Here is a 24,143-nt window from a genome sequence, read left to right on the forward strand (position 1 = left end):
ACTTGTGCACCTGGATTTGTTAGTTTCCCTCTTCTGTCAGCTCACTCTTCCACCCAGATTTGAATTCCTGCCCTCCAGCACAACGTTACTCAGAAACCTCTCATCCTCCTGCTCCATCAGGCCAGTGCCTTCCCTCACTGAAAACATGTTGTTGCCATTTCTACAAATCATGGAAAAAAATTACATAATCTTAAAAGCTATTGCTCTGCTCATTGCATTAAATATTCATGGTTCTACCCTTCTATTTCCATCCCCTCTCACAAGTGCCTCAGCCCACACTGGGGCACCTTCTGCCATCGGGGGGCTCGGCGTCCCGGCCTGCACTCTCAGCACAACCATGCAACGTCCCGGCAGTCTTTCACTGCCATTAGAGGAAAGGATTAACTCTTTAATTGCTTTTACATAAACAACAGGCAATCACAGCTTTTATATTGTCAGTGCTTGCTGCAAACTTTTTTTCCTTAAGCACCAACCCAAGGAACAGATTTTTGCAATTTGGAGCTGCTCAGTCAGTTCGGATGGCTTTTTAATCTCTAGAGGCCAGATGGAAGCATGATCCTTCACCATTGCATGTTTTGCATAATGTAGGGATTGGAATTAAATTTTGTTTGCACATAGTCATAGATGTGTAAGTATATAAATATTTTTCCTTTCCATCCATGCAGTTTCTCTTCTACTGTTTTCTTTTGGGTTGTTTTTTTTTTAATGACAGCTTTCTACAGGGGAAAACTGTCACAAACAAGCAAATGCTATGCCCTGAAAGAAAAGCTTACGCAGAAGAAAACAATGATTTTGGTCAAGGAGATTTGAGACAGAACCTGACACTCAAGTGCTAAGTTTCTGAGAGATGATGACTTACCTTGGTTTCAGGGCCCTGATTAAACTGCTGTTGGACTGATGTGGAATGATGTTATTTTAACATTTGTTCTGAAGCTTTATTTCAGGCTCTCCTACAATCCTAAACTTTGATTTTGGTTGTATTTATGGATTTATTCTTTGCTGTCAACTGCAATCAACTGATTAAAATCCATAAATAATAAACATCAGGTTTCAATTTAAGATGCAGTAACGAGATGCTATCGGAAGAAGTTTTACGTACTTTGGCAGCTTTTTATAGCTGCCTCCCCCCAAGAGCAAGGTCCTGACACGTTCCTCGTGAGAAGAGCAAATGTTTTTCCCCCATGTTTGTCCAGACCCACGTGACAAATCCTACATGGCAACTGAAGGAGAGGACACTCACACACCTGTTTGTGGAAGGGTTATATAAGAAGTCCCAAGACATATTTTAGCATCTACCAGTAAGATGAGCAACTCGACCTGCTTTACCCCTCACAGGATACATAATAATAAATTAACAACTAGAAAACAAAAAAATGTAAAAAAAAAAAAAAAAGACATACTAACATGAAAAAACACATTTTATTGCACTTAAGTTATAAGAAAATAAAATTTCTAAGTGAATCAAACCATAGACACAATCCCTTTAAAGGTTGTTTTCCTCCATCATGTCAGGTTGTTACATAACTAAAATTAACCAACTGGAATCTGATTGTTTTAAATCAGACTATAAATAAAACAAAAACAAAAAAAAAGGAGGAAAAAAGATCGCCTAGGATACAGTGTTAAACCACTTTCACAGTTCAGCTTGAGTTGTGGCTCTTGGAGAATGAGGCAAACCATTTTACTCTTTCTTTTCTCATTTTGTTTGCATGTGACATCTTTACAAAAACTTAAGTTTTTGCTCTGTCAGTTCCTCCCAGCAATAACTGTAACAGTTGTTTTTTTCTCAAATACTGTAAAACACTAAGACTGACCAGCAACTTTATTTTAATTTTTGTATTTTATATTTTTTAAAAATTTTGTCAGTTTTTTTTTTTTAATGTATGTTCATTCCATTCACCACAGCCCTCACAAAGAAAAATTTCCCCACAGAACAGGCTGCAATAGCTTTGTTCCAAGGAATGTGTTTTAATTTTTGCCCAGAAAAAAGAAAATAAGCTTTGCACACACACTCAATTCTTTATTTGCAGGCAAACTTCACTCTTAATTGTCTGAAACTCTTCCACTCTCAGCCTCTTAGAGGCACAGTTGGCTCAAGTTTCAGTGGCAAAAAGTCTTTTTCTGTAACCAAACTAGAGCAAATTTGGAATTCAGTCTGGGACTAAAACGTCACAGCAGAAAAAAAAATAAAAAAAAATAATTTGCTTTTCTTTCTTTCATTTAGCAGCATAAATAAGTTTGGCCACTGGGAATACAGTACAGGGGTGGGACAACAATCCCGTAATTGAAGACCTACTTCTAGCACCAGCATTGCGAATTAAATCCATCAGAGGACTCTCAAAATCCAGGACAACTTGCCACCTCAGAGCAACTTATGCATTGAAGAGTGTAGATGGAAGCAACAGTAAATAGATTAAACAGAGGCTAATACTGTGATTGACATTGGCAATGGTTGGCAAAAAAAAAAAGAAAAAGAGGAATAAAGAAAAAAAAGAAAAAGCTCTGATAAAACTGTACAAAACAATTCACAGTAATATTTTAGCTTTTCCACACCAGGAATGGACTCTTTGTTTTTGTTTGTTTTTTCTCATTGCAGATGCTCTCTAGTTTTTGAAAGTCAGCCAGTGACTGCTGGTGGAGGTTGGAAGGGACCTTGTGGGGAGTCCGGTCCAACCCCCGGCTCGGAGCGGGGCTGGGGACAGCGCGTTGCTCGGAGGGGCTGCCGGGACCCGGGCGGACCCAGGGGGGCGCGAGCGGGCTCGCCTGTGCAGCTCGTCTCAACATCTTTGTGGTGAAATAACCTGTTAACAACAACTGTAACTTTTTTTTTTTTTCACTCCAAATTGCTCAAGGAGCATTTGGAGGAAAGTAAAGAAATTAATTGCACCTGGTTTCATTTCTAAAGTTGGATTTCTGCAAAGCTGTCCCGGTCAAAAGTGTAGCCTTTTTATGTGACGAGACAGCAAAAGCCTCTCTTGTCAGTTATAGTTTGTCATCTTTGTCTTCTCCTTCGTAGTCTGTAGGTCTTTAGGATCTGTTGCCCCAAGGCAACATCCTGCACCACCAAGGACAAGGGATTTTTTTCCTTTTTCTTTTTTTTCTTTTTTCTTTTTTTTTCAGGGGGGAGGGAAAGGAGAACATCGTCTACACGTTTGGACAAATTCATCTTTCTGCCCTTCACTTCATATCGACGTCAAAGTCCAACACCAGCAGCTTTGTTTCCTCAGTCCCGTTGCGGCTCCCGACTGCACACACCAGCTTTGTGTTGGAAGCTCTGATTCGCCACACGACGCCTCCGCTTCCCCCGCTCTCCAATGTGACTAGATTTCGGATAAATTCACCCGTTTTCAAGTCCCAAAGTTTTACAGTCCCATCATCTGAGCTGGTAATTACAAAGTTCTTGTTGAACTGTAAACAGGTCACAGCACTCTGATGCTTGTTGGGACCTGTAAGGGTAAACAAAAACATTTCTGTTTGTAATTAATTAGAAAGCAATGTCAGGCAGTGCTGCATCTAGAATAAACACCTCGCTATTTGCACACAGCTCTTTCCATCTATTAGAACTATTAGAGAACTATCTGCTTTAACTCCTGGGTTTGTATATTAAAAGGTGCAGAAGCCTTGCCATGCTTTCAAAAAGTGAAAGCAGATATAAAAAATTCCCCAGTATCTTCTTCTTTGTTTCAGTGATCTCGTTGTGCTGTATGTTGGCAGCTGGGCACACTGGACATCCATGAAAATGAACTTAACCATCCTCAATGAGGTGACTGAGGTAAGAGTTTGTCTTCAAGATCCTTTGAGGTGTTATTATGAGATTACTCCATCAGTAAATACTGACAGTTATATGCTGACATATAAATATATATGTTAAAGCAGCAGAGTTTGCTTTACAGGGAAATTTAATTTTCTGCTCCAGCCAGCACTGCTGCATATGATACATGAAAATGACATAAGACCTTTTTTGTGGGGAGAAATACAAGCCTGTGTTTGTGTGCATGATGCCTAAGTGGTAACTGTCAACATGGAGAAAAACAATCTTTCTTTTTACTGAAATAAAGAAAACATCTTCCACTTGCATCTCTTGATTTATTGCAACAGACAGTGTACTTTGCCTCCTGATCCAATTAAACTGTAGGCTTTGAAACATTCAAGTGACCCCTAAATAAATACATAGACTGTCTATTTTGAGATGTAATTTCCTACGTATTTCTGTGGCTTATTAGGCTAATATACCCATAGCAAATTGCTATCAGTCCAGACCATCTGCCTTTCATAATAGGCAAGTGATTTGAATAGATTAGATTAAATACATTTTGTTCTTCTAGTTCAGAAAAAGATCATACAGCTGTCATCAGAAAAATATTTAAGTTTTAAGTGGCCAGTGCTTGTTTCTTTGTACGTAATTATTTTAAAGTTTTTAAATGTAAAATCTGCAGTACAGATCACTGTAGGCTGCTTGATTGACATGAAGGCAGTTTAAACTTACCTTGCAATGTCTGTAAACATTGTCCTGTTTTAATGTCCCAGATTTTGACTGTAGAATCAGCATTCCCAGACACAAGTATATTGTCCTTGAGTTCCATTCCACTTGTGAGTGACTGGTGGCCTGTCAGAGTGTGAATGCAGTTGCCTGTCTCCACATCCCAAACTCGGATGGAAGTGTCAAGAGATCCACTCACCACATGGATACCATCAAACTACAAGAAAGGTAAATCTATTACAAACAATTATATTAAGACCTTACAAAGAAGGCTATTAAGCATTTATTTCACTAAATGCAAGGTTAGATACTATATAGATTCAGAAACTGCAGTACAAAGTAAGAACTCAGTAGAGATGGGCACGTTTGATACCACAGCAGGTGCCTCATGGTCAGTGCAATTTTCTGTTCAAGACATGTGGGCTCTTGAGGGACATGGTCGCAAAGAGACTCTGAGCCATTGGTCTTTGAAATGCAATACATCTCCTTTAAACACAGCAGATCCTGACTAACCTGCAGTGTGCAACAGTAAGAGAAAGTACTTTTCCTAAAGGAGATGTTAAAAAGCCAACCCTGCTTTTTACAATCCAAGGGAGTTTAAGCAGGAGAAAAACAACAACGTTACTCCAAAATTATCTACACAAAAGTCACAACATTAATGTAATTGAAAAATCTGGAATTTAGCTTTTTGTAACCCTAATTGTGTACAATAAGGAAGTGTAACTTTCCATCATTGTAGGGAAAGCCTACAGGCTAAGAAATGAGATTCTTTTGATCAAGAGGACTGACCATGTAGAACAGAAAGGTGGAAAATAGCTTGAGCTATAGTGACAATGATATAAGAGTCCAGAATTCTCAAAAAAAAGAAAAAAACAATAGATTAAAACCAGTGGGCAGAGAAGGAATACTTAAAAAACCCTAGACTTCCTTCCCATGAGGATTTTATGTATCTATTCTCTGAGGGGAAGAAGAGTTCAGGACAGTTGGCAGTTTCTTAAAGACACAAACTATCCTGTGTGAAAGGAAGATAGGAAGTATTGTAAATTACTGAGACCCACTTGGCTGAACCACAAGGAATTGTACAAAAAGTAGAAACTAGATCAATAGATGTGTATAAAAGAGCACACTGGGACAAAACCAGAAAGGCAGGGCACAACACAAGATAAAACTAGCAAGAGCCATTTCACTATTGTGTAAAAAAGACCCAACCAAAAACATAACAAAATAAAACAAAACCACACCAAAAGGAAGGCCAAAAAAGCCCTCATTTATCCTTAGTGGGAAGGACACCCTGATTGAGGCCAGCTATTTAACTTCTTTTTGTCTCAGTCCTCAACCATGCGAGCGTAGGCTCACAGCCCTAATGCCAATGACAAATGAGTACAAGCTTTTGCTAGAATGGGGGGACAAAATCACATAAGGCAAGTTGTTTTAAGACAGTCTCAGAGACATCTGCTGCTATCTTTGAGAACCATGGAAGATAGACAAGTTTCAGATGGCAATTACAATTCCCTCCTTTATTGAAGATGATGGGATAGGGGAATTATGGATCAATCAGCCTAACTTCAATTTCCACAAGGAACTTTTTAGCCCTTTGTAAATGTGGTAAGTAGCAGCAAACACAGATTTGTGGGAAAATTGTCTTAACCAATATGATTTTTTTTCCATGACAGAGTAAAAAGCCATGTGAAACAGCAAATGTCTTGGTTGTATTTTCACAAAGAGGGAGACAAATTTGAGGCAGGGATACTATTACTTTGTTCAGAGTACTATCAGAGATACCAGAAAGAGTTTTAGAGAGGTCTGGCATTTACTATTTTCATCAGGATTTGAGTGACATTTGAAACAGTAGAACTGACCAAAGGCAAAGAGTGTAGAAGTCAAGTGAAAAGTGTGAGGATCTGAACTTGGCAGGGAATGAATGAAGGTACAGCTGCAGCCTGGGAGAAGGGAGGCTGGACAGGAATCTTGGTTATATTTAAGGCAATCTGACACTACTTGTCCATGTGGACTGACTGGTACCTGATAAGGCAAGGACCAAACCCAGTTAAGGGAACTAGACTATCTGGGGCTGCTGCTTCTTATAAGACCTGCAGAAAATGAGTATCTTAGATCTCTGCAGTCAGACATGGTTGGGCATGGCATCTAGATTCAAAAGAATGAAGAGTGACTGGCACACAGACTGCTTATCTGCTGTATGCACTGCATTCCTGGTGAAAATACACTAAAAAAGACCCTCTGGTATCTGAATGGAAGGCATAAGAAAATGTCCTTTCACTTCTAGCAAGCATTGATAAGACTCTGACTGGACCCTCTTTTGGGTCTCCTGCTTTCAAAAGAGGATGGAAAATAATCTGACTTCAGATAAAAAGACAAGGACTGCCAGATAGCCCAACAGACTTAGGAACACTAGAAAATATTTTTCTATCCTAAAAAGAATTAAACCTGATTGATGTAACAAATTTTGAATTCTTTTGAATCCCCCTTAAGTAATTGTGTTCCCTGTTCATAAGGTATTCAGAAAGAAAGGTTTAAGGCTGGGCATGCAGAAATTGATGGTGCTGCAGTGAAACAAACAATGGTTTGGATCAGTGAGTTATCCGTGAACCTTGAAAATCTGAGGGTTACTGCAAAGGCACGTAAGAAAGAGTAAGAAAACTCTTTCTTATGCATGATTAGTGGTCTTCAACTGCTGTATAAGGATCTCTGGAAAATATTAGGTCTACACATGGAGAAATATGGAGATATAGAACCTGCCCTGGAGGACTGGCTTATTCCATCTGATTATTCTATTTATGGGAGTTCTGCTGTTTGGGGCTACTTCAGGCTGAAAGACAGGAGCCATTAAGCAATTTTAAAGAATCTCTGCTCCAAACCTTAAGCACCTGTAGCCTCCAGCTTGCCCTCCCTGACCCCCTTCCCCTTTGTTTCAGAACATATTGATGTGCAACATAACCCAGTCATTTAATCCATTATTACTACAGTATCAGCTAGACATAAATATTTGTAAGCCAAAACAAGAGCCAGTGGTGAAGACAAGGCAGAAAAACCTCTGTTCCCAAACTGCCCCACACAAAATAAATCCTCAGACTATGTTTGGTAGGTAGGTAGTAGAGCATTTTTAACTTGCTTTCTGCTTGTCTAGAGAACACTCCTCAGCATATGAATGTAAGAGAAGGGCTGGAGTTTTTGATAGATTTTGCTACATATTTTTGGGAAAGGAAACCAATTAGGAACTTTGTTCATATTTAATATATTATGGGGAGATATGAAATACTTTATGAAAAATGTCTCTAGCACTGAGCTTCGCTTTCTGAGTCACAAACCAGAGCAGTTACATGCTGAATGCCATTTCCCAATTTTGAACTGTCTTTGCTGATTTCTTTTTCAAGTCCTGCCAGACTGTGGTGTGAACAGGCACAAGCATGAAATTAATTTCTTTTGCCTTTCAATGCCTGGAAGTGATGCTTTGACTCCATGAATGAACAAGATGATGTTTTGGGTTAGTACAGGTAAGAAGACCCAAGACATGAGCTCTGTGTGTATCTTTGCCAGTTTTGTGGGTAACTGGTGGGCAACGGAGAGATGCCACAAAGTAGCACCATAATAATTTGCACCTCCATTAACATGTTGCTATTGAAACAGTCTCACACTTGTATATCTGGCCTGTACTTAGAGAAGAGGAAGCAGAAAGCTAGAGATTTACATAGGATCATTAAAATTTTAGGTTCAGCCTTACTCTGAATTATAGTTTAGAATTGGAAGATGGGACTAGAAAATGAGGATAAACAGAACTCCATAAATCAGAACATTAATCCAATAGGGGTTTTGGCACAGTGTCAATTCCTATATCCTCTGATTTATTCAAAACAGTAAGTTTGGAATTCTAGAAGAAAGCAAAAACATAATTCCAAAACACATGCAAGATTTGAAAAAAAAAATCTCAACCAAACAACCCATCAATCCACAACAACATTACTTGCTGGTATAGAGACCTGGGCTTTATTGTACTGGCTCCTTTAAAAAAATGCTACTCTAAAGAAGTTTCTAAATAAAGACAACGTACAACTAGCGTAACAAAATGAAAGAGGGGTTATTACAGATGCCTCTGTATGCTTGTGGTCTGTATAATTCTGTACTAGGTACCCACAACTTAATAATAATGAAATAAACTGACTTTAAACATTACTTAAGGAAACTAAAGCAGCAGATAAAAAGCACATACCTGTAACGAGTAGACTCTGTTAGTATGCCCTTGCAGTGTGTGCAGACAGGTCTCTGTCTCTGGATCCCACACTTTGACCATAAAATCATATGCACCACTTACAACCCTTCTGCCATCATACTGAACGCACCGAACTGCGGCGACGTGGCCCATCAGGACGTGCAAGCACTGGCCCGTCTCTATGTCCCACACTCGCAGCGTCGCGTCGCGAGAGCCACTGACCACCCTGCAGCAACGAGAGCCCCTCCTGCGCTCAGCACTGGACATGGAAGCACCACAGCAGTCAAACTTGGCTACACATGGGTTCTGAGGTTTAACTGGGGACATTAGATAGAGTTGGTGCAGCAGCCACCAAAATTCTGGCCTGGTGTGACATGGTAATGGGGTCTCAAATGACTGGAGGGCCCTTCTTCCTTTCTCTACTCACCTCCTCAGGATCTGTCTGATTGATATAATTAGCAATCAGCATTTAAAAAGGCTCTTCATTCCTGAACAATGCCATGAGAAATTCTGTTGGCTGTTGTATCTACCTATGAACATGGTGAGCTCCAGCCAGTGCTACAGGCATCCTGTTTTAATAATCAAATTGACTAATTATAACAAATAAACAAAGATCTTACGAAATTTCACTTTTAGTAAAGTAACAGCTATTCTCCTTGATTTTTTTTTTTCAGTTTGTACTTCTATAAGGTTTTTTAGGCAATAACAGAAATGAGATGGAATGAACACCAATGGAATTTATATAGAAAAACATCATCAGTCTTCAAAAAATAAGAAATGCAACCAACAATCTGTCAACAACTCCATACCACAGCCAAATAACAGAGCTCAGCTAATGTTTGTTGAATCAAGACATGATTATTGCAAAAATTATGTTATAATCAGTTAAAATGTAAATAAAATACGGCAGTGAAATACTTAGACGATTATTTGGTAAAATGAGTAAAAGTTTGTAGCATTGACAAAAGAAGAAATTATTCTGTGTGGGAGACTGGATCATGGTGTAACAAAGAATTAGCTTTGAAATAATGCAGACTGTGACTTTTTGAAGTACATGACTCAATTTCCAGTTCTTCATTTAGTATTCTCATGCTTCTGCTCCTATTAATCATCTCCTCCCTTGTGTTGATGTATGTTTTGCCTGGTTTGTGTTTCACTGGGTGCTGGATGAGGTCCCCACGTTTCAGGAGCACTTTCTGTGAGCAGGAGTGTACAATGCTGGGCCAGGCTGTGGCTGGAGCTCTGCAGCAAGGCTCACTCACCTTTTCTCGTGGAGGTGCATGCAGCGCACGGTGGAGGTGTGTCCGTACAGCGTGTGGATGCACTCCCCGGTCTCAGCGTTCCAGACTTTCAACGTTCTGTCTGTGGAGCCACTGATGATGATATTGTCCCTCATCTGTGATGACCACACTCCTCCTGTGTGCCCAACCAGTGTTCTCAAACACTGAAAAGAAACATTTTCTTTAGTTACCCTTTTGACACAGGGGAACGGATACTTTAAGAAAAAGCAATCTTGGAGGTAAGAGTCGGCTCTCATAGCAAGAGCCAGAAGACCCCTGCAAACTTCTTTCTGATCTAACAAAAAAATTCCCCTTTTTAAAAAAGATTCATCAAATTTCTCTCTCAACTGTTGGTACTTCAACTGTAAGGAATTTTTCTTGTAATCCTTCCCTTGACAAACTAAGCCGTCTTTCCACATTTCTCAATACAAGGACATGTTTTGCAGCCCTGAGTCATATTTCTGGCATTTTTCTGAGTCACTGCAGGATTTCCAATAGCTTTTTGAAGTGTGTTAGAAGAGGAGAGAGCACACACTTGGTAATTTAACCACCAATCTATAAACCATATATTTTTGCTGTATTTTTCTGTCTATTTATCCAAGAAACACTGCTCTCTGTAAACCACAGCTACAGCATCCCTCCTGCAAAACCATGTTTCAGACCTTTTTCAGACTTTCCTGTTGCCCAGGAGAGAATCCCACACTACATAAGCACAGCCTCCCTTCTCTGATCCCAAATGCATGACATGATTTCTCACCATGTACAGACAGTGTTTGCTCACACCTTCCTCTACAAAACCCCTGTCGGCCCGGAACAATGGCTCGTCTCTGTCTCCCAGGCTGCTTTCCCTACAAGTAATGACTATATATGCTTTCCCACCAGGCAGCAATAAATGCTAATTAGTACAGACAAGGAAAGATCCTTGCAAGACTCCTCTAGAAAGATACTCCATGAAGATTCTGCATTTACTTTAACAACATGATCTCTATAATTACCCATTTTCTAACCCGTTTAAATATGTGCCATGTTGATTTTTGCATTATTCTATTTTCTTCAGTTCTGTCATGGGGATAGAGTCTTTCAGTGCACACAGCCATCTACTTCTGCACTATTATTTTTATCAGTCAAACCTGTAACTGCATGAGAAAAGAGGTCAAGGCAGTTTGAGGATCTCTTTTTCTGTAATCTAATGCTAAGTGGCATTAATTGCCGTGGCCTTCCTTTAACTGTTAGTTGACTCCTCTTGACGCAGTCCAATATTTTTTATCTGAGATAGTGTAACCCAAATACCCAGTCTTTCAGTTTACTCCATTTAAACATTGATGCATTTTGGCCTCCTAACTGCCCTGTCCTGGATCTTCTCCTTGTGATCATACCTTTAATGCACTAATATTAAGCCAAAAGTTACTTCAGGAAAAAAAAATCAAACACAGGTTATCTGGATCAACTCTAATAGGAAAAACCACAACTTCTGTAGTAAGCATGAGTTTCTGCTGAAATGTTCTATTATCACTGCATGCTGTATTTCCATCACATGAATTTTCTTCCAAAGTATTTTTTCTGCATCAGTAACAGTATAGTAATTCCTGTTGTTAATATCCTGTTCTTTCTAGCATCCTTGAAAATAATTTGCTTTTTTGTTCTACTGTTCTTTAACAATTTTTAACCAGTTTTCTGCAATTACTGGCTCCTGGCTTAATTCACTGCTATCAAATCCATCTTTTTCAGTTCATAGCTGATGTTCATGACTCCAGTTCTCTTTTTTCTTATTTCATCCAATGTGCTCATATTTTAAGAAATCATCCTGTTAAAGCAGCAAGAACACAGAATCCTTATTTTAGGCTTTACATCTGTCAAGGGAATTATTTAGTCATGTTCATTTGCACAAACCAACCTTTAGGGTTTCTTTATTTTATTAATTCTTCAGCATCAGTAAGCATGAGGGCTGATACAGCATGCTTCCATCTTTCAGACACAATTTCTGGCTCTCTTAAAGGTTTGGGGTAAATGGCCACACTAGGTTTTGCAATTACTTGCAAAAAATTACTGAACAGTAATTGTTAAGTCATGCCACTGTGCTTAATTTGATATATTTAAGGGAACATTTTGCTTTTGGGAGTGTGGTATGTACAAAGAAAGTATTTTTCATTTGTGTTTAGGTTGCCCTTTTCAATTAAAATAGACACACATTTCATTATGGGATCCCTCATTAGAGAGCTTGTTGTAGGGAAGCCAACAGTAGCAGGGTGAGGCTGCCTATGGCTCTTAATTTTATTCTTACCCACAGCAGGATTAGCAATCCCTTCAAGGATCTTCTGGGCATGCAATGACAAATGCTGAATACATTCAGCTTCCACATTATGAAGTGGATACCTTTTACATCTTAAACACGTTATCCTCAGCAGCTGTCCTGTTGTTATCTATACCATTAAATCCAAGCTAAGTGCACACAATACCAGTCTAAAAGGAAAACGTACTGTTTCCCCAAGGCCTTTTCTACACCCTTGGTCAGTCACCTCAGAAAAAAAAACTGTGGGCTGAGTAGCTGTGATGTTCTAACATGACTGAAATGCTCAGAACTGTCTTTTTGATTGCACATATTGTTTTGCTCCTCTAAGCCAGAATTAAATTATTGAAGCTTATTAAATTCCTGCCTGAGCTGGATGTAATTTAATAGGAAATATTTAAACCTAAAGCAAGTTAATTTTTTTTTTTTTTTTTTTTTTTTTTTGTGGCTCAGCAATATAAAAGCTTGGAAAGAAAAACAAACTCTGTATTTGAAATCTGAGCCAGTAAAATGAACACTCCATTGCAAAAACTTGAAAACAATAGAAAGAATGCTAGAAGATAAGTGAGAAAAAGAGATCCAGAGGGGTAGATGCAGCCTAAGTTAAGCTTTAAGGAAGATAAAGTAATGTTTCTGTCCAAATTCTTTAAAATCCATGTCACAATCGACTCCACAAGAATAGCAGAATTGCCAAGTGAACAAGGATATATGCCAGTGGTAACATGAGCAGCATTGCAATTTCACATCAAGGTGTCTTTTTTGGACTGGAAGAGTTTCTGTGTGGGAAAAGGCAACCCACATGTTTATCCGGTAAATCTCCCAGTTCCTGCCCCAGAGCACCCAAGGCCACCCTGCAGCGCGGTCTGATGGCCCAGCAGCCCTTTTGCTGTGCCAGTGCCCTCCCTGTGCTCACTTCCCAGGGAATGCAGCAGAGCAGGCACCTCACCTTGCCTGTCACTGCTGACCACACTTTGAGCGTGTTGTCGTCGGAGCCGCTCACGATGCGGTTCCCGCAGAACTGCAGGCACGTGATCACGTGGTCATCGTGGCCCTTGAGCACCTGGCAACCAAGAACACAAAAGCAACAGTCACAATTTAATGCAGGAGATTAGAGAAGCAGGAGAAACAAAGTGCTCTTCTGATTCATAAATTACAAAATGCTAGAGTTGCTTCAGTAATAATAAGGCCCCTTAATCCCGTGTGTCAAGTCTAATTTACCGCCAGCTGGGACCAAAGAAGGTGTTTCCCTCCTTCCATGGAGTGATGATGCATTGCTTATCAGGCAACTACAGCTACTGCAAGCCTCCTGAAAGTACCAGGAAAAAGCACTAACAAAAGGGGGCTGAATTAGTAACTGGACACTGCTCTATTCCTCTGCAGTTATTCCATCTCTTTATTTTTCAGTTGATTTTCAATTTACTGTTACCTTTTGTTTCAATCTTGAATGAAAAGGATGGGCTGATTATTTGCTGTGTATTTGTATTTCAGTGGTCAAGGCTGACTACATCTATTTTTTCCCTTATCAGCCAAGCATTGTATTTTGTTAAATGCCAGTCAGCACCAAAGTCAAAAACTGGAAAACCATCAACTCAATTAAATGCAAACAAAAGCAACAATTCCATGTGCTGGGAATGTAGACTGGAATGTTGCTTTATAGAGGTGGGATTTTCAGTGCTTGACTTTGGAAAAGCTGTAATTTTGTATATCTTATTGCAATATAGCAAAAAAAAAAAAATCCTCAGCAGAATATATAGGATGAAGAATTTTTTATTTAAGATATCCAAACATTTTTTAAGATGTTTGTTGAAGTGAAATGGCATTTGGATAAAGCCAGAGGCTGTAATTTTAATAATAATTCCAAGATAACTTGATGTGGCATATCAACGCAAGAAATACAGAACCGTTGCCAGAGATGTAGATAAGTCATGGCCAAATAAACAGCAGGATATAGCCATAGGTTTTCCAAGGGAATTCTTTTGTTCTTATTTTATTTTGTTATTTTTAATTAAGAAAACAGGTAAATTGCCTTAAAACCTTAAAAAGCCATGAATATGGGTTTTCTTGACATTTCTGGCTGCTCGCTCATTATCAGGTTTGATTAGAGAGTTGCTATTTTATTTACAAAAGGTTTGAAATATTGCTTCATGTCTTCATTTGGAAAGGTTGCAATGATAAATATCAATGTCATTAAAATAATTTTAACACTTAGAAAACCCCACAGACATCTTAACACAGAATGAAGTTATTGTCTTGTGCTGCTCAGTTTAGAAGAATATATTTAAAAATAAAGCATGAATTAATCACAGAACAGTCGTGGAGTATTTTAGGTTGCAACATGACCCAGCTCTACCAATACATACATATACACCTATATATGTACAATATACATGTCTGTATATTTAAATATAAGTATTTCAAATCAATTTTCCATGATTACCTGCCTCAAAGAGACTGGCATATTTGTAAGGATTCCCAAAATTGTACAGGAATTCTTAGAAGAGCAGTGAAAGGGTTCTGCAGTATGAAGTGTAACACATTGCCAAAATGGTGGTCAAAATATAATTTAAATCCAGGGTGGGCTATAACACGAATTTTTTTTTTTCTGTAGCAGCAATTCAGTGCTTTTTGTGCATGGATAGTCTTGTTTGTCCAAAGGAAAGAGGCCAAGGCACGAGCTGCTCCTGCTTTGTTCACGGCCCCGTGCACAGAGCTCAGCACCTCACCTTGGGCGATTTCAGCTCTCCTCGCCGCCAGTTGGTATCAATCCTGTGCTGTCTGATGTAGGCGCTTTTCCACGGACTGTGTATAAAGCCTGGTTTTATTACTTTCCTCCTCTTGATATGCAATGGTTCATCAATCCCTAAAATGGAATTTAAAAAAGGGGGGGAAGGGAAGAGATGAGGCCACCCCACAGAAAACACTTTCCCTCCCAAACCTTTACGGTGACCCCTGACATTAAAATATGGCAGAAATGTAACAATCTCCTGCATGCCAACATTTGTGTGTCATTGACACCATCCTGCTCCTCAGAGATTTATACTCTCTCTGTCCTTGTCAGTTCAGCATAATCATTACCATAATCACAACTGAAAATGCTCTAGTTCATCATTCCTTGCTGGCAACCTCGTAGCTCGGGTTTGGATTCCCCTTTCTGAGGCAATGCAGCAGAATATTGCCTTTTACAAATGGGTACTGTCCAAAAACCTCCTTAACCACTTACATGCTTATTCTGGAACAGTCTGAGAAGTCAACCTTTCTGTCTGTGGTTCTCCACTTTGGTCACCCATCTTCATTACCTTTAAGTTCACTGTGACTCCTGGTATTAGTGAGCTTTTAATTACTTTCTTGATCTGAAAGGCTGAGTGCTTTTGGCATTGTCCTCTCTTGGCTGGAATTTAAGTATAGCTATGCCCTTTCTGACTTGACACTTAAGCAGCAGAGCTTTGTTTTACCCTTGCTACTACAGATACAGCTTTTTTTACAATTCTCTCACCCTGCTCTCTTTTCTATGCAACTCTTCTCTCCACTGCATTTCATTACTGGCAGGAGTCTTGTGTCTTGCCAGTATGTGGATTTCACTCTTCTGCCTTTAGCTCCGTCTCTGCCTGCAACCTTGAATTAAGGGCTCCTTCGTGTTACTGAGCAGCTCACTGAGGCTAAGCAGGCTGCAACACTGGCCTGCTTGCCTGTGCTCTCCTACCTGGATGTATTTGGTCTTACTTGTAATCTCACAAATGTAAGCTCATTCCCCTTTCAACCTTCTTTTTATCACTCTGTCCTTTTAATGCATTTTCACTGAAATTTTTAAGAGGAGAATCTGTAGAGAAGATTTAGGAGGTCAGACACCTGCTTTCCATCATAAAAGAAAGCATATTAGGTGCCCTCACAAATAGCCAGCTACAACCGACATTGTTTTGTTTTTTGAGCCTTTGCATCAGCCCCTCAAGAAGGCCTTGTCTCCATAATCCAAGGCAGTATGGACAGGGTCCTGTGTCCACGATGAGACTGCTCTGGGATCACATGTATGCAGTCTTCTACCCCCCGCCTTCCCTCCTGGCCCAAAGAGATTTCTTGTTCCTATAATTATCCTTAAAAATAAGAGCTTGCATTCTCCATGTGCACAAATACATGGCGGCTACTTTCATGGGAGCCTTTTTTTTGCCCATTCATATCAGTGCTGGAGCACCATATCTTCTTGAATTGGCATGAGCAGGATAATATCCATGTGGCTAATGGACTGTGTGTCCCTCTCCAAGCAAACCTTTTAGCACCTTCTCCCACTACCATGTGCCATCTCTGCCTTAATTATCCTACAAGTGACGTGAAATTACAGCAGCCCTTCTACCAAGCACTGAAACAGTTTTTCCTCCATGCTACAACTGCCAGGCTATACTCCTATCATTTTTACACCTCAGCTGTTATTTCTTTTGGTAGCATTTTGAATAAACACAATCCTCAAAAAGCAATCCCAACTGTATTCTAAAAACATGCAACTAGCATACTTTATAAACAAGATATTCACGCCTAAACTCCAGCACTCCATGGATTATTTCTATTCCCTGCTTTCAACAGAGATACATACCATGTAGCTTAAAGCATAACTAGCACTAAATCTAAAGTCACGCTAATTGCTTTCGTAAAACTTTAAGCTTATTATATAAATGAACTGCACTTTTTATGATGGCAACACTTTGACCATTACATCCATCATTTTGCTCAGCCTTACCTTCCTCTTTGCACTTCTCTCTCCAGAGAAGATTATCTTCAGCCAGAATTCTCCAGTAACGACAAGTCTGGGCTGCCTGCAGAAGGTCCCTGGGTTCCAGGAATGACAGCACATACAGTGCCAGCTGTAAAAAATAAGAAGAAAGTGTATTTTCTGTACTGCTTTTGAAGAGAAAAGTGAAATAACTCCATTTACTATCACACATCAGGGGCTGAAATACAGAAAATTGGAACGATAAATTATTAAACAATCTCTGAAATTTAACAGACTCCAGTTTATTCCTGTGGGCATGTGGAAATATAACAATCATTGTAAGTAACTAAATCCTTGCAGATCATATCAGAAAATGATTCTTGCATTTGCAAGAAAATAGGTGTCAGCTGAAATAATTACTACTTTTTTTTAAAAATGTAAGCCACATTACTTTGAATCATTAGAATAATTATTACCAAAATAATTATGTCTATGTTATTTTACCTAACAATTTCAACAAAAGTTATTTTGGAGGTTGAACTAAAAAGTACAGTGCTCCCCATGTGAGCAGATAGGGATGTACATTGTGATGAGTAACATCACTCAGAAAGCCCAAATACAGAACAAGCAAATGCTACATTCCCCAGAGCTCAAACCACTCTGCAGTCATAGGAAAGGCAGTGTAGGTATTGCTCATTTTCTGATGAGAATTCAAACACACTCCTGGGTGGAGTTACAAGGAGCTTTATGGATTTGGATCCAGTAGGATCAGGCCATGTAACTTCAGTAGAGCTTGTTACCAAAATCACAGGGCAAATCCTAACGAGCACCAGAAAGTAAATGGAAGATGAGCTTTTCCACGTGACAAAACTAAAGTTTATTGGGAAAAATTCACACCTTCTCAGACTAAGCTAAGCCATATAGTGACCACAATAAAGCCCCCAAAATCTCCACCTCTCCATGAAGCCTTAAACAGAGGCATATAAATCACAATCCTAAACACAAGGAGTGCATCATTAAGGGTGTGATGACCAAGTACAGCTTTTCTACTTGACAGCAACAATGCAACTCTCCAGTCATGGACAGTAAGTGTAAGATGCAGGAAAGTCACAGGAAACGCACAGAGTCCCTAAAAACTCTGCAGAAAGAACAATATTGATAAACATGAATGCAGAGAACTACTAACATGCTTACATTGGGGACTTTCTCAGTAATTAACAGGATGTAGAAGGTGTCAAGGAAATTAGATCACCCACTTTTACTTCTGCTTGCATCTATTTTGTTTAGGACGTTCAATTTCATTTTTAACTGAAGTTATGAGATTAGGTAGATAAATAGAAATATATAAACAGAATCTGCCCTTCAAAGCAGCAAAGATGGAAATTTACTGAGGAAGTCATAACTGCAGGCTGTTGACCTCAGAAGATTTTTCACTTTATTTTGTGAGAAACATTTAGTGATCTAGACAAGCCAGTGTTAGCAGGAAATAAAAATTCAGCACGTTGCAACTACTTGCATTTTGGTTGCACACACACCTTGTTTGCAAGTCATCACCTGCAGCTCATGGGGAGCTCACAGCACTCCACATTAGAGGGACCTGTGCCTTAAATGATGTGTTGGATCCTGTAGGCACCCCAGGCCACAAACCTGAAGAACCTTCTCTCCTTACTCAGGGAGTCAGCATTTGGGATCTGGTGTAAGGCTCTCTATTACAGGAGCAAAAACTGTACTAGTCCTTTTAGACATTCTGTCTTCATTCCTGCCATGTGAAGTTACTGAAAAAGTGCTGTTTCCTAACACACATCACATAGACCTGCATGTGACAAAAAGCAAACATGACACAGCCCCTATCCATTTTTTGCCGAATGTTCCTCAGTTGACAGCAGTTTGTTTAAATATTACTTTAAAATTACTATCTATACAAACACAGACATTTGCTAAGCTGGTGTTAATTAAACCTATGAACCAACCGAGTCTAAACCAGGTTAAATATGGGTAACATTTATTTTGGACTAGATTTATCTAAACAGTCATCAATGGTCAACACAGCCCACAGCTGACTTTAGGATTAGCAGTGGATAAAAGATGACATCCCTTTGTCTCAGCTCATGGATCTAGTTATAAGAAAATTTCAGGTAGCAAAGATCTGACCTTTGACTGAACTGAATTTATGACTACTCTCTGTTGCAGTGATAATAACACCCAACTGCAAGCAGTTCCTTGCCTCTTTCTTCACTTAAACACACAGAACCGACAACATTTCTATTACTGATTTCAGCAGAACTCTTTATCTTTTGTTGTCTCAACCTGATTTTCATAAATAACTAATTTGAATAATTTTTTGTAAAGTCTGAGCAAGAAAACAAGAGTATTTATTTCATATTAACTGTTAGACTGCTGCATTATCGGGAGGAAAGCAAACATTTCCACAGTTATTTGGCATTTCCACAGTTATTGCCTTTGCATTGCAGACAATGGTTTTGAAGCAAAACCCTGCTGTCCACATCATCTTCCTGTTCTGGTTTGGTAATAAGATCAGTGCACAGCATCCAGCAGCACTGCAGCTAACCACAGATGTTAATGTGGAGCGACAGCCCAAGGGAGCGTGTTTGCACAGGGGGCTGCCTGTGCCAGGGAAGCCTCCTCATGGAATTACTGACCCCAACAACTCACTCGTGCCCCCACAGCTCAGAGCATCACCCCCCCTGCAGCCAGCACTCAGCAGCTGGGGACAGCCCTGCTGGGGAGATCTGGCTGAGGGAACAGCACAGGAGATGGTGGAGTCAGCTCCATGGCTTTTTTTAACTCGGGTAATTTTGGTGACAGTGACTCGGGGTTAGGAAGCAAAAATTATTCAAGCCAACTTCACTGGTGAAGTCAGCCTGTCATGAAGCTACACATTACAATATTCTGGTTTAAAGAGGCAGGAATCCCACCAGAAATAAACAAATTAAACATTAGTAGTTTACAGGGGAGGGAAGAAACCTAAGTGAGGAAGTTTTACTGCTAAGTACTGTATTTTCTCTGTGAAGAAATTGTGAAAACTGAAATTATAACATGATCTTTTGCTACAGTGTAGCTAGATCACTGGTTGTACTTGAGTGAGTATTGCCACAAAATCATGCAAAGAGAACTGATCTCCGAGTTACTATTATCAATTGTCTGTTGAATTTCCAGACTGACTAGATGCAGAAGTGGCAAAGTATCTTCTGCCTCTTCAAAACATAAATTCTTGTTGCCTTCCTCTGTTTCTGGTGCTTTGGACAGCTTCTCTAGAAATACGGCAACCATGCAGGGGTGCTGCTGAACTCTTCTCCTCCCCCAGTGTCCTTTCCACTCCCTAAGAAGGCTGCTGCAGGAATTACTTCTCTAAATACCAATCTCATGTCCTGTGTACTAAGTTAATACTTGCTGCATAAATTGATTCCAACCCTTACAAATGCCAGCCAGCAAGGGAAGGCTGTGACACTTCCAGACTTGTGAAGATATGACAGTGTAGTAAAGGAAAGAAGGGTTTTGTACATGCAAGTATTCAAAAATAGGATATATGTCAGAAAAGAGTGTCAAAGAACAGAGACATGAAACAGTCTTCAGGTAATAAAACCATGTCAAACATAGCAACCAAATACAAACACCAGAATAACTTAAAAGAACCTGCTTTGCAAACTGTTAGGAATTGAGACTTACCTTCCTAAAATCAATCAAGGTGAGAAGAACTATTTGTAAGTCAGCTAAAATACATTTATTCAGTAACTCCAGCAAACTGGGTTTATAACCTTGCATATCCACCCTTATGTTCTCATTGTGATGGCATCACAAATTACTCTTGTGTGGACAGCACTTAACTACACACACCAAAATCTAAATCTCAGTTTCTCTTTAACTGGATACAACATGATCTGATTTTCAGTGGAGGATTTACTGTAAGGTGTCTGCTAATTACAGTTTGGCCTGATCCTTAGTAAGAAGTGCTTTTCTGGGTTTAGTTTTTGTATATTTGGTAGAGATTTTAGGGTTCTGTTTGTCTAAAAAAAATTAAAAAATAACATTAACAAAACACTCACCTCTTACAGCACTAAAAATAATGCTTACACTCAGAGAATAATGTGCAGAGAGGTCCTACATCCAGAGGAAATTTCTGTGTGTGTGTGTGTGCCCTAACAGAATTAGTTCCCCAAAAAAAGCACAATTGGCCCAATTAAGATACAGAGATATTTTTAGAGCTATTGGGATTTTGTTTAAAGGGGTCATCTGTATTTCCAAGTATCTAAATGCTATCAAGAGACAGAGATATGTCAACCTGAAATTACAGTAGGCATGCTATGGCAGTGTTCCAAACAGTGAACCTCTAACATGAGTTTACATCGATACGTTGGCAAAATCAGCACAGAAGTTTTCTAAAGATGGCAGCCCAGGCACTTCAGAATGCAATATTACCCCATAATTCTCACCTCTTTTGGGAGCAAGGAAATGAAGTCTCTTTGAAACTGGGGCTCTATCACTTGCATCATGTGTTTTACTTGTGTTGGTTCACAACTATCAATGAGTTCATCTAAAGCAAGCAACTTCTCTGGTCCGCTCCAGCTCTGCAAGGGAAGAAGAAACAAAGAGTGAGCTTAGTTTAACAAACTGGTTTGGTTTATACCAATAAGTGCCACTGCTGTGCCAATAAGGCAAATTAAGTTTCCTCACTGAACTATATACAAGCATATAAAAAGCCAGGAGATAAATGCTCATGCTAATGACACAAAAATGAGGAGTTAATCAACACAAAATATTCAAAATTACTACACTAATTCATAAGCTAAGAAAGGATTTGTTATACGCACATAGAGATTGGCAATTAAATAGATAATAATATTTAGTAATAATAATTGAATTAATTAAGCTTCTTTTGAAGCTGATGAAATCTACACACATGCTACAGACAACACAGGGGTTGCGATAGAATGAACACCCTTTCTCTACTGTGCATTCAAGTGAGATGAGAGCTTTTAATCTTCATGTTTCATCTGGCAGACCAAAATCTTGAAATAAGAGGAAAAGAAAGCAAAAAACTTTCTTGAAAAGTACATTAGCTTACTCTCTGATTATTACTACAGTGTGTCCCTAAGTGACAATGTTGTAATTTCAGAATCTTGGCTATAAACCAATGCATATTTTGTAAGTATCAACTTACACTTGAATAAACAGGGAATTTTGATTGGTAATTTTCTTACTCCACGTTTTTACTAATGGGTGCTATAAAATTTGAAGATTTTAATAAGGCACTCAATTGGGAGCATAGCAGATTAGTAGCATCATTTGTAGGAAAAAAATTTGTAACTTAATATACTGAGGATCTAAAAATCATGTCCTAAACTCATTTGTGCTCATCAAAGAGCTTTGATTCGTTATATGAAAACAATTTAAAGAAAAAAAACTTTACAGAAAAAAACAACAGTTATTGCTAGCTGATTTAGCAACAGAATTAGAGCACAAATAAAGCCTTAGAGAGAAAATGAGACATCACAGTTTTTGAGAGCAAATTCACATTCCTATTCTCAAATGTCTTCTAGAATGACATTTACAAGTAAATTAGCACATACAAATGATATTACAGTTACAATAAGAGGCTAACTCAAACTTAAAAAAAGAGGGCAAGATACCTTACAATTTAGATTTCTGTATTAGTCTGCCATGTATCTCAGGATCTTTACTACTTATGCTCTAAATTTGGATTTGACTCTGAAAATTCACTCTGGTCTCCACCATACTACAATGTTAGTATACTGTGCAGTTTCTGCCAGAACAATGAGGCAAATGAAAAAGAAGGTGGAATTTCTGAAAGTGAGTGTAAAGCAGATAAATACCCAGCTTTACTCAACATAAAAAGATCACAGCATTGCATCATTTTTCCCTAATTAAAACATCAAAATACTTGAAATGTCAGTAGAAGTATAATTTACCCAAACCATGGCCATGGGGACTTCCAAGTGACCCGAGTGCCTCAGGGCAGCGGAGGTGGCTCAGTTACAGAGCGAGCACTCTGGGACTGCAGCTGCCTCGCCCCACTGCCATGCCCCTGCCTGCAGCAAACGTGCTGCAGCTGCTGGACAGCCTACCCTAATGGAGGAGGAAGCTCCTGACCTGAGCCTTTCCACACATTGTGGGCAATTGGTAAAATGGTTTAAGCTGGCAAGAAAATACTCCCCATCCACCTGTGTGTATGCAGTATCACCCCAGGAGATGAGGGTTTCCATGTCCCATACCCAATATCTCAGAATATTACAAAGAAACCAGACTGTCTCAGTCAAACTTGCAGCAGTGCTGTTGTAAACAGCTTTTATTATAAATTTCTTTCAATAGAAACATTTGCATCACAGAGCAGTTCTCCATAAATCACGCACTGAAGTACTGTTTATCTCATCAATTTTCCAACTGCTGTTTGTTTCATTAACCCACAGCTTAGCTGGTGTTAGGTACAAACGTTTGCAGTCTTTAATGTCATCTGTCAGCCGTGTTTGAATTTAGGAGAATTAAAAAGAGGGAAAGCAATACTGGCGCTACTTCCTTATAATATAAATTTCCAAGGTCAGTCCACTCTTAATTTATAAGCAGCTACATTTACTAAATTAGAACAACTCTACCTGAAGAGCATTGTTTGCTGCTGTGGCAAATGTTGCTAGCAGTTACCAACATGTTATTAATTAATAATGTCACTGTATGCTATCTTAATCTGTAACTCTCTTACACTTAGTTGGTTTTTAAAACTTAATACAGATCTGGACAGAAAAGGGAAAAGATTCCAGAATGAGAAAGAGTTACTAATGACTAAAAGCAGAACCCTCTTTTATCTGTCTGTCATCATTAGGGGATGGGTACAGGCAGCTTCCTACAGATCTTCTTAAGTAATCAACTGCTACAAAATGCTGTCTCTAGGACATTGTCCCCTCAGTCTTTTACTTAAGCAAACAAACCTCCGGCTACAGTTGGTGAGGGGTCTCTGAGGGAAATTTCTGGCATGGAAAACTGGGAGGAAGCCTTGCCAGATGAACACAACTGTTTGCATTAATGAAGAAAAGACTAGTAAATTCTGTTTCTGGGCCCTGTAGCTTGATCCACTTGCAAGAAAACTGCATGTAGCTCATCAGGCAGAAGGGAAAAGGAATAACTGTGGCTTTGATGAGAAA

The 24,143-nt window shown here is 39.2% G+C and overlaps 1 protein-coding gene across 2 annotated transcripts in view; it reads right to left on the bottom strand.

The window, feature by feature from the left end:
* Positions 1 to 1,400: 1,400 nt before the first annotated feature.
* The window catches only part of FBXW7 (F-box and WD repeat domain containing 7), a 178,664-nt gene continuing 155,921 nt past the window's right edge, over positions 1,401 to 24,143 (bottom strand). For both annotated transcript variants that reach the window (XM_059470670.1, XM_059470672.1), the window contains 8 exons: positions 21,423 to 21,557; positions 16,999 to 17,122; positions 14,996 to 15,132; positions 13,219 to 13,332; positions 9,968 to 10,149; positions 8,706 to 8,931; positions 4,487 to 4,697; positions 1,401 to 3,446 (listed from right to left, as the gene is read on the bottom strand). In XM_059470670.1, coding sequence (XP_059326653.1) covers positions 3,178 to 3,446; positions 4,487 to 4,697; positions 8,706 to 8,931; positions 9,968 to 10,149; positions 13,219 to 13,332; positions 14,996 to 15,132; positions 16,999 to 17,122; positions 21,423 to 21,557 — 1,398 coding nt within the window. In that variant the 3' untranslated portion in view covers positions 1,401 to 3,177. The remainder of the gene's footprint in view (positions 3,447 to 4,486; positions 4,698 to 8,705; positions 8,932 to 9,967; positions 10,150 to 13,218; positions 13,333 to 14,995; positions 15,133 to 16,998; positions 17,123 to 21,422; positions 21,558 to 24,143) is intronic.

The sequence above is a fragment of the Ammospiza nelsoni genome, chromosome 4, assembly GCF_027579445.1.
Source record: "Ammospiza nelsoni isolate bAmmNel1 chromosome 4, bAmmNel1.pri, whole genome shotgun sequence".
In the NCBI taxonomy this organism is placed as follows: domain Eukaryota; kingdom Metazoa; phylum Chordata; class Aves; order Passeriformes; family Passerellidae; genus Ammospiza; species Ammospiza nelsoni.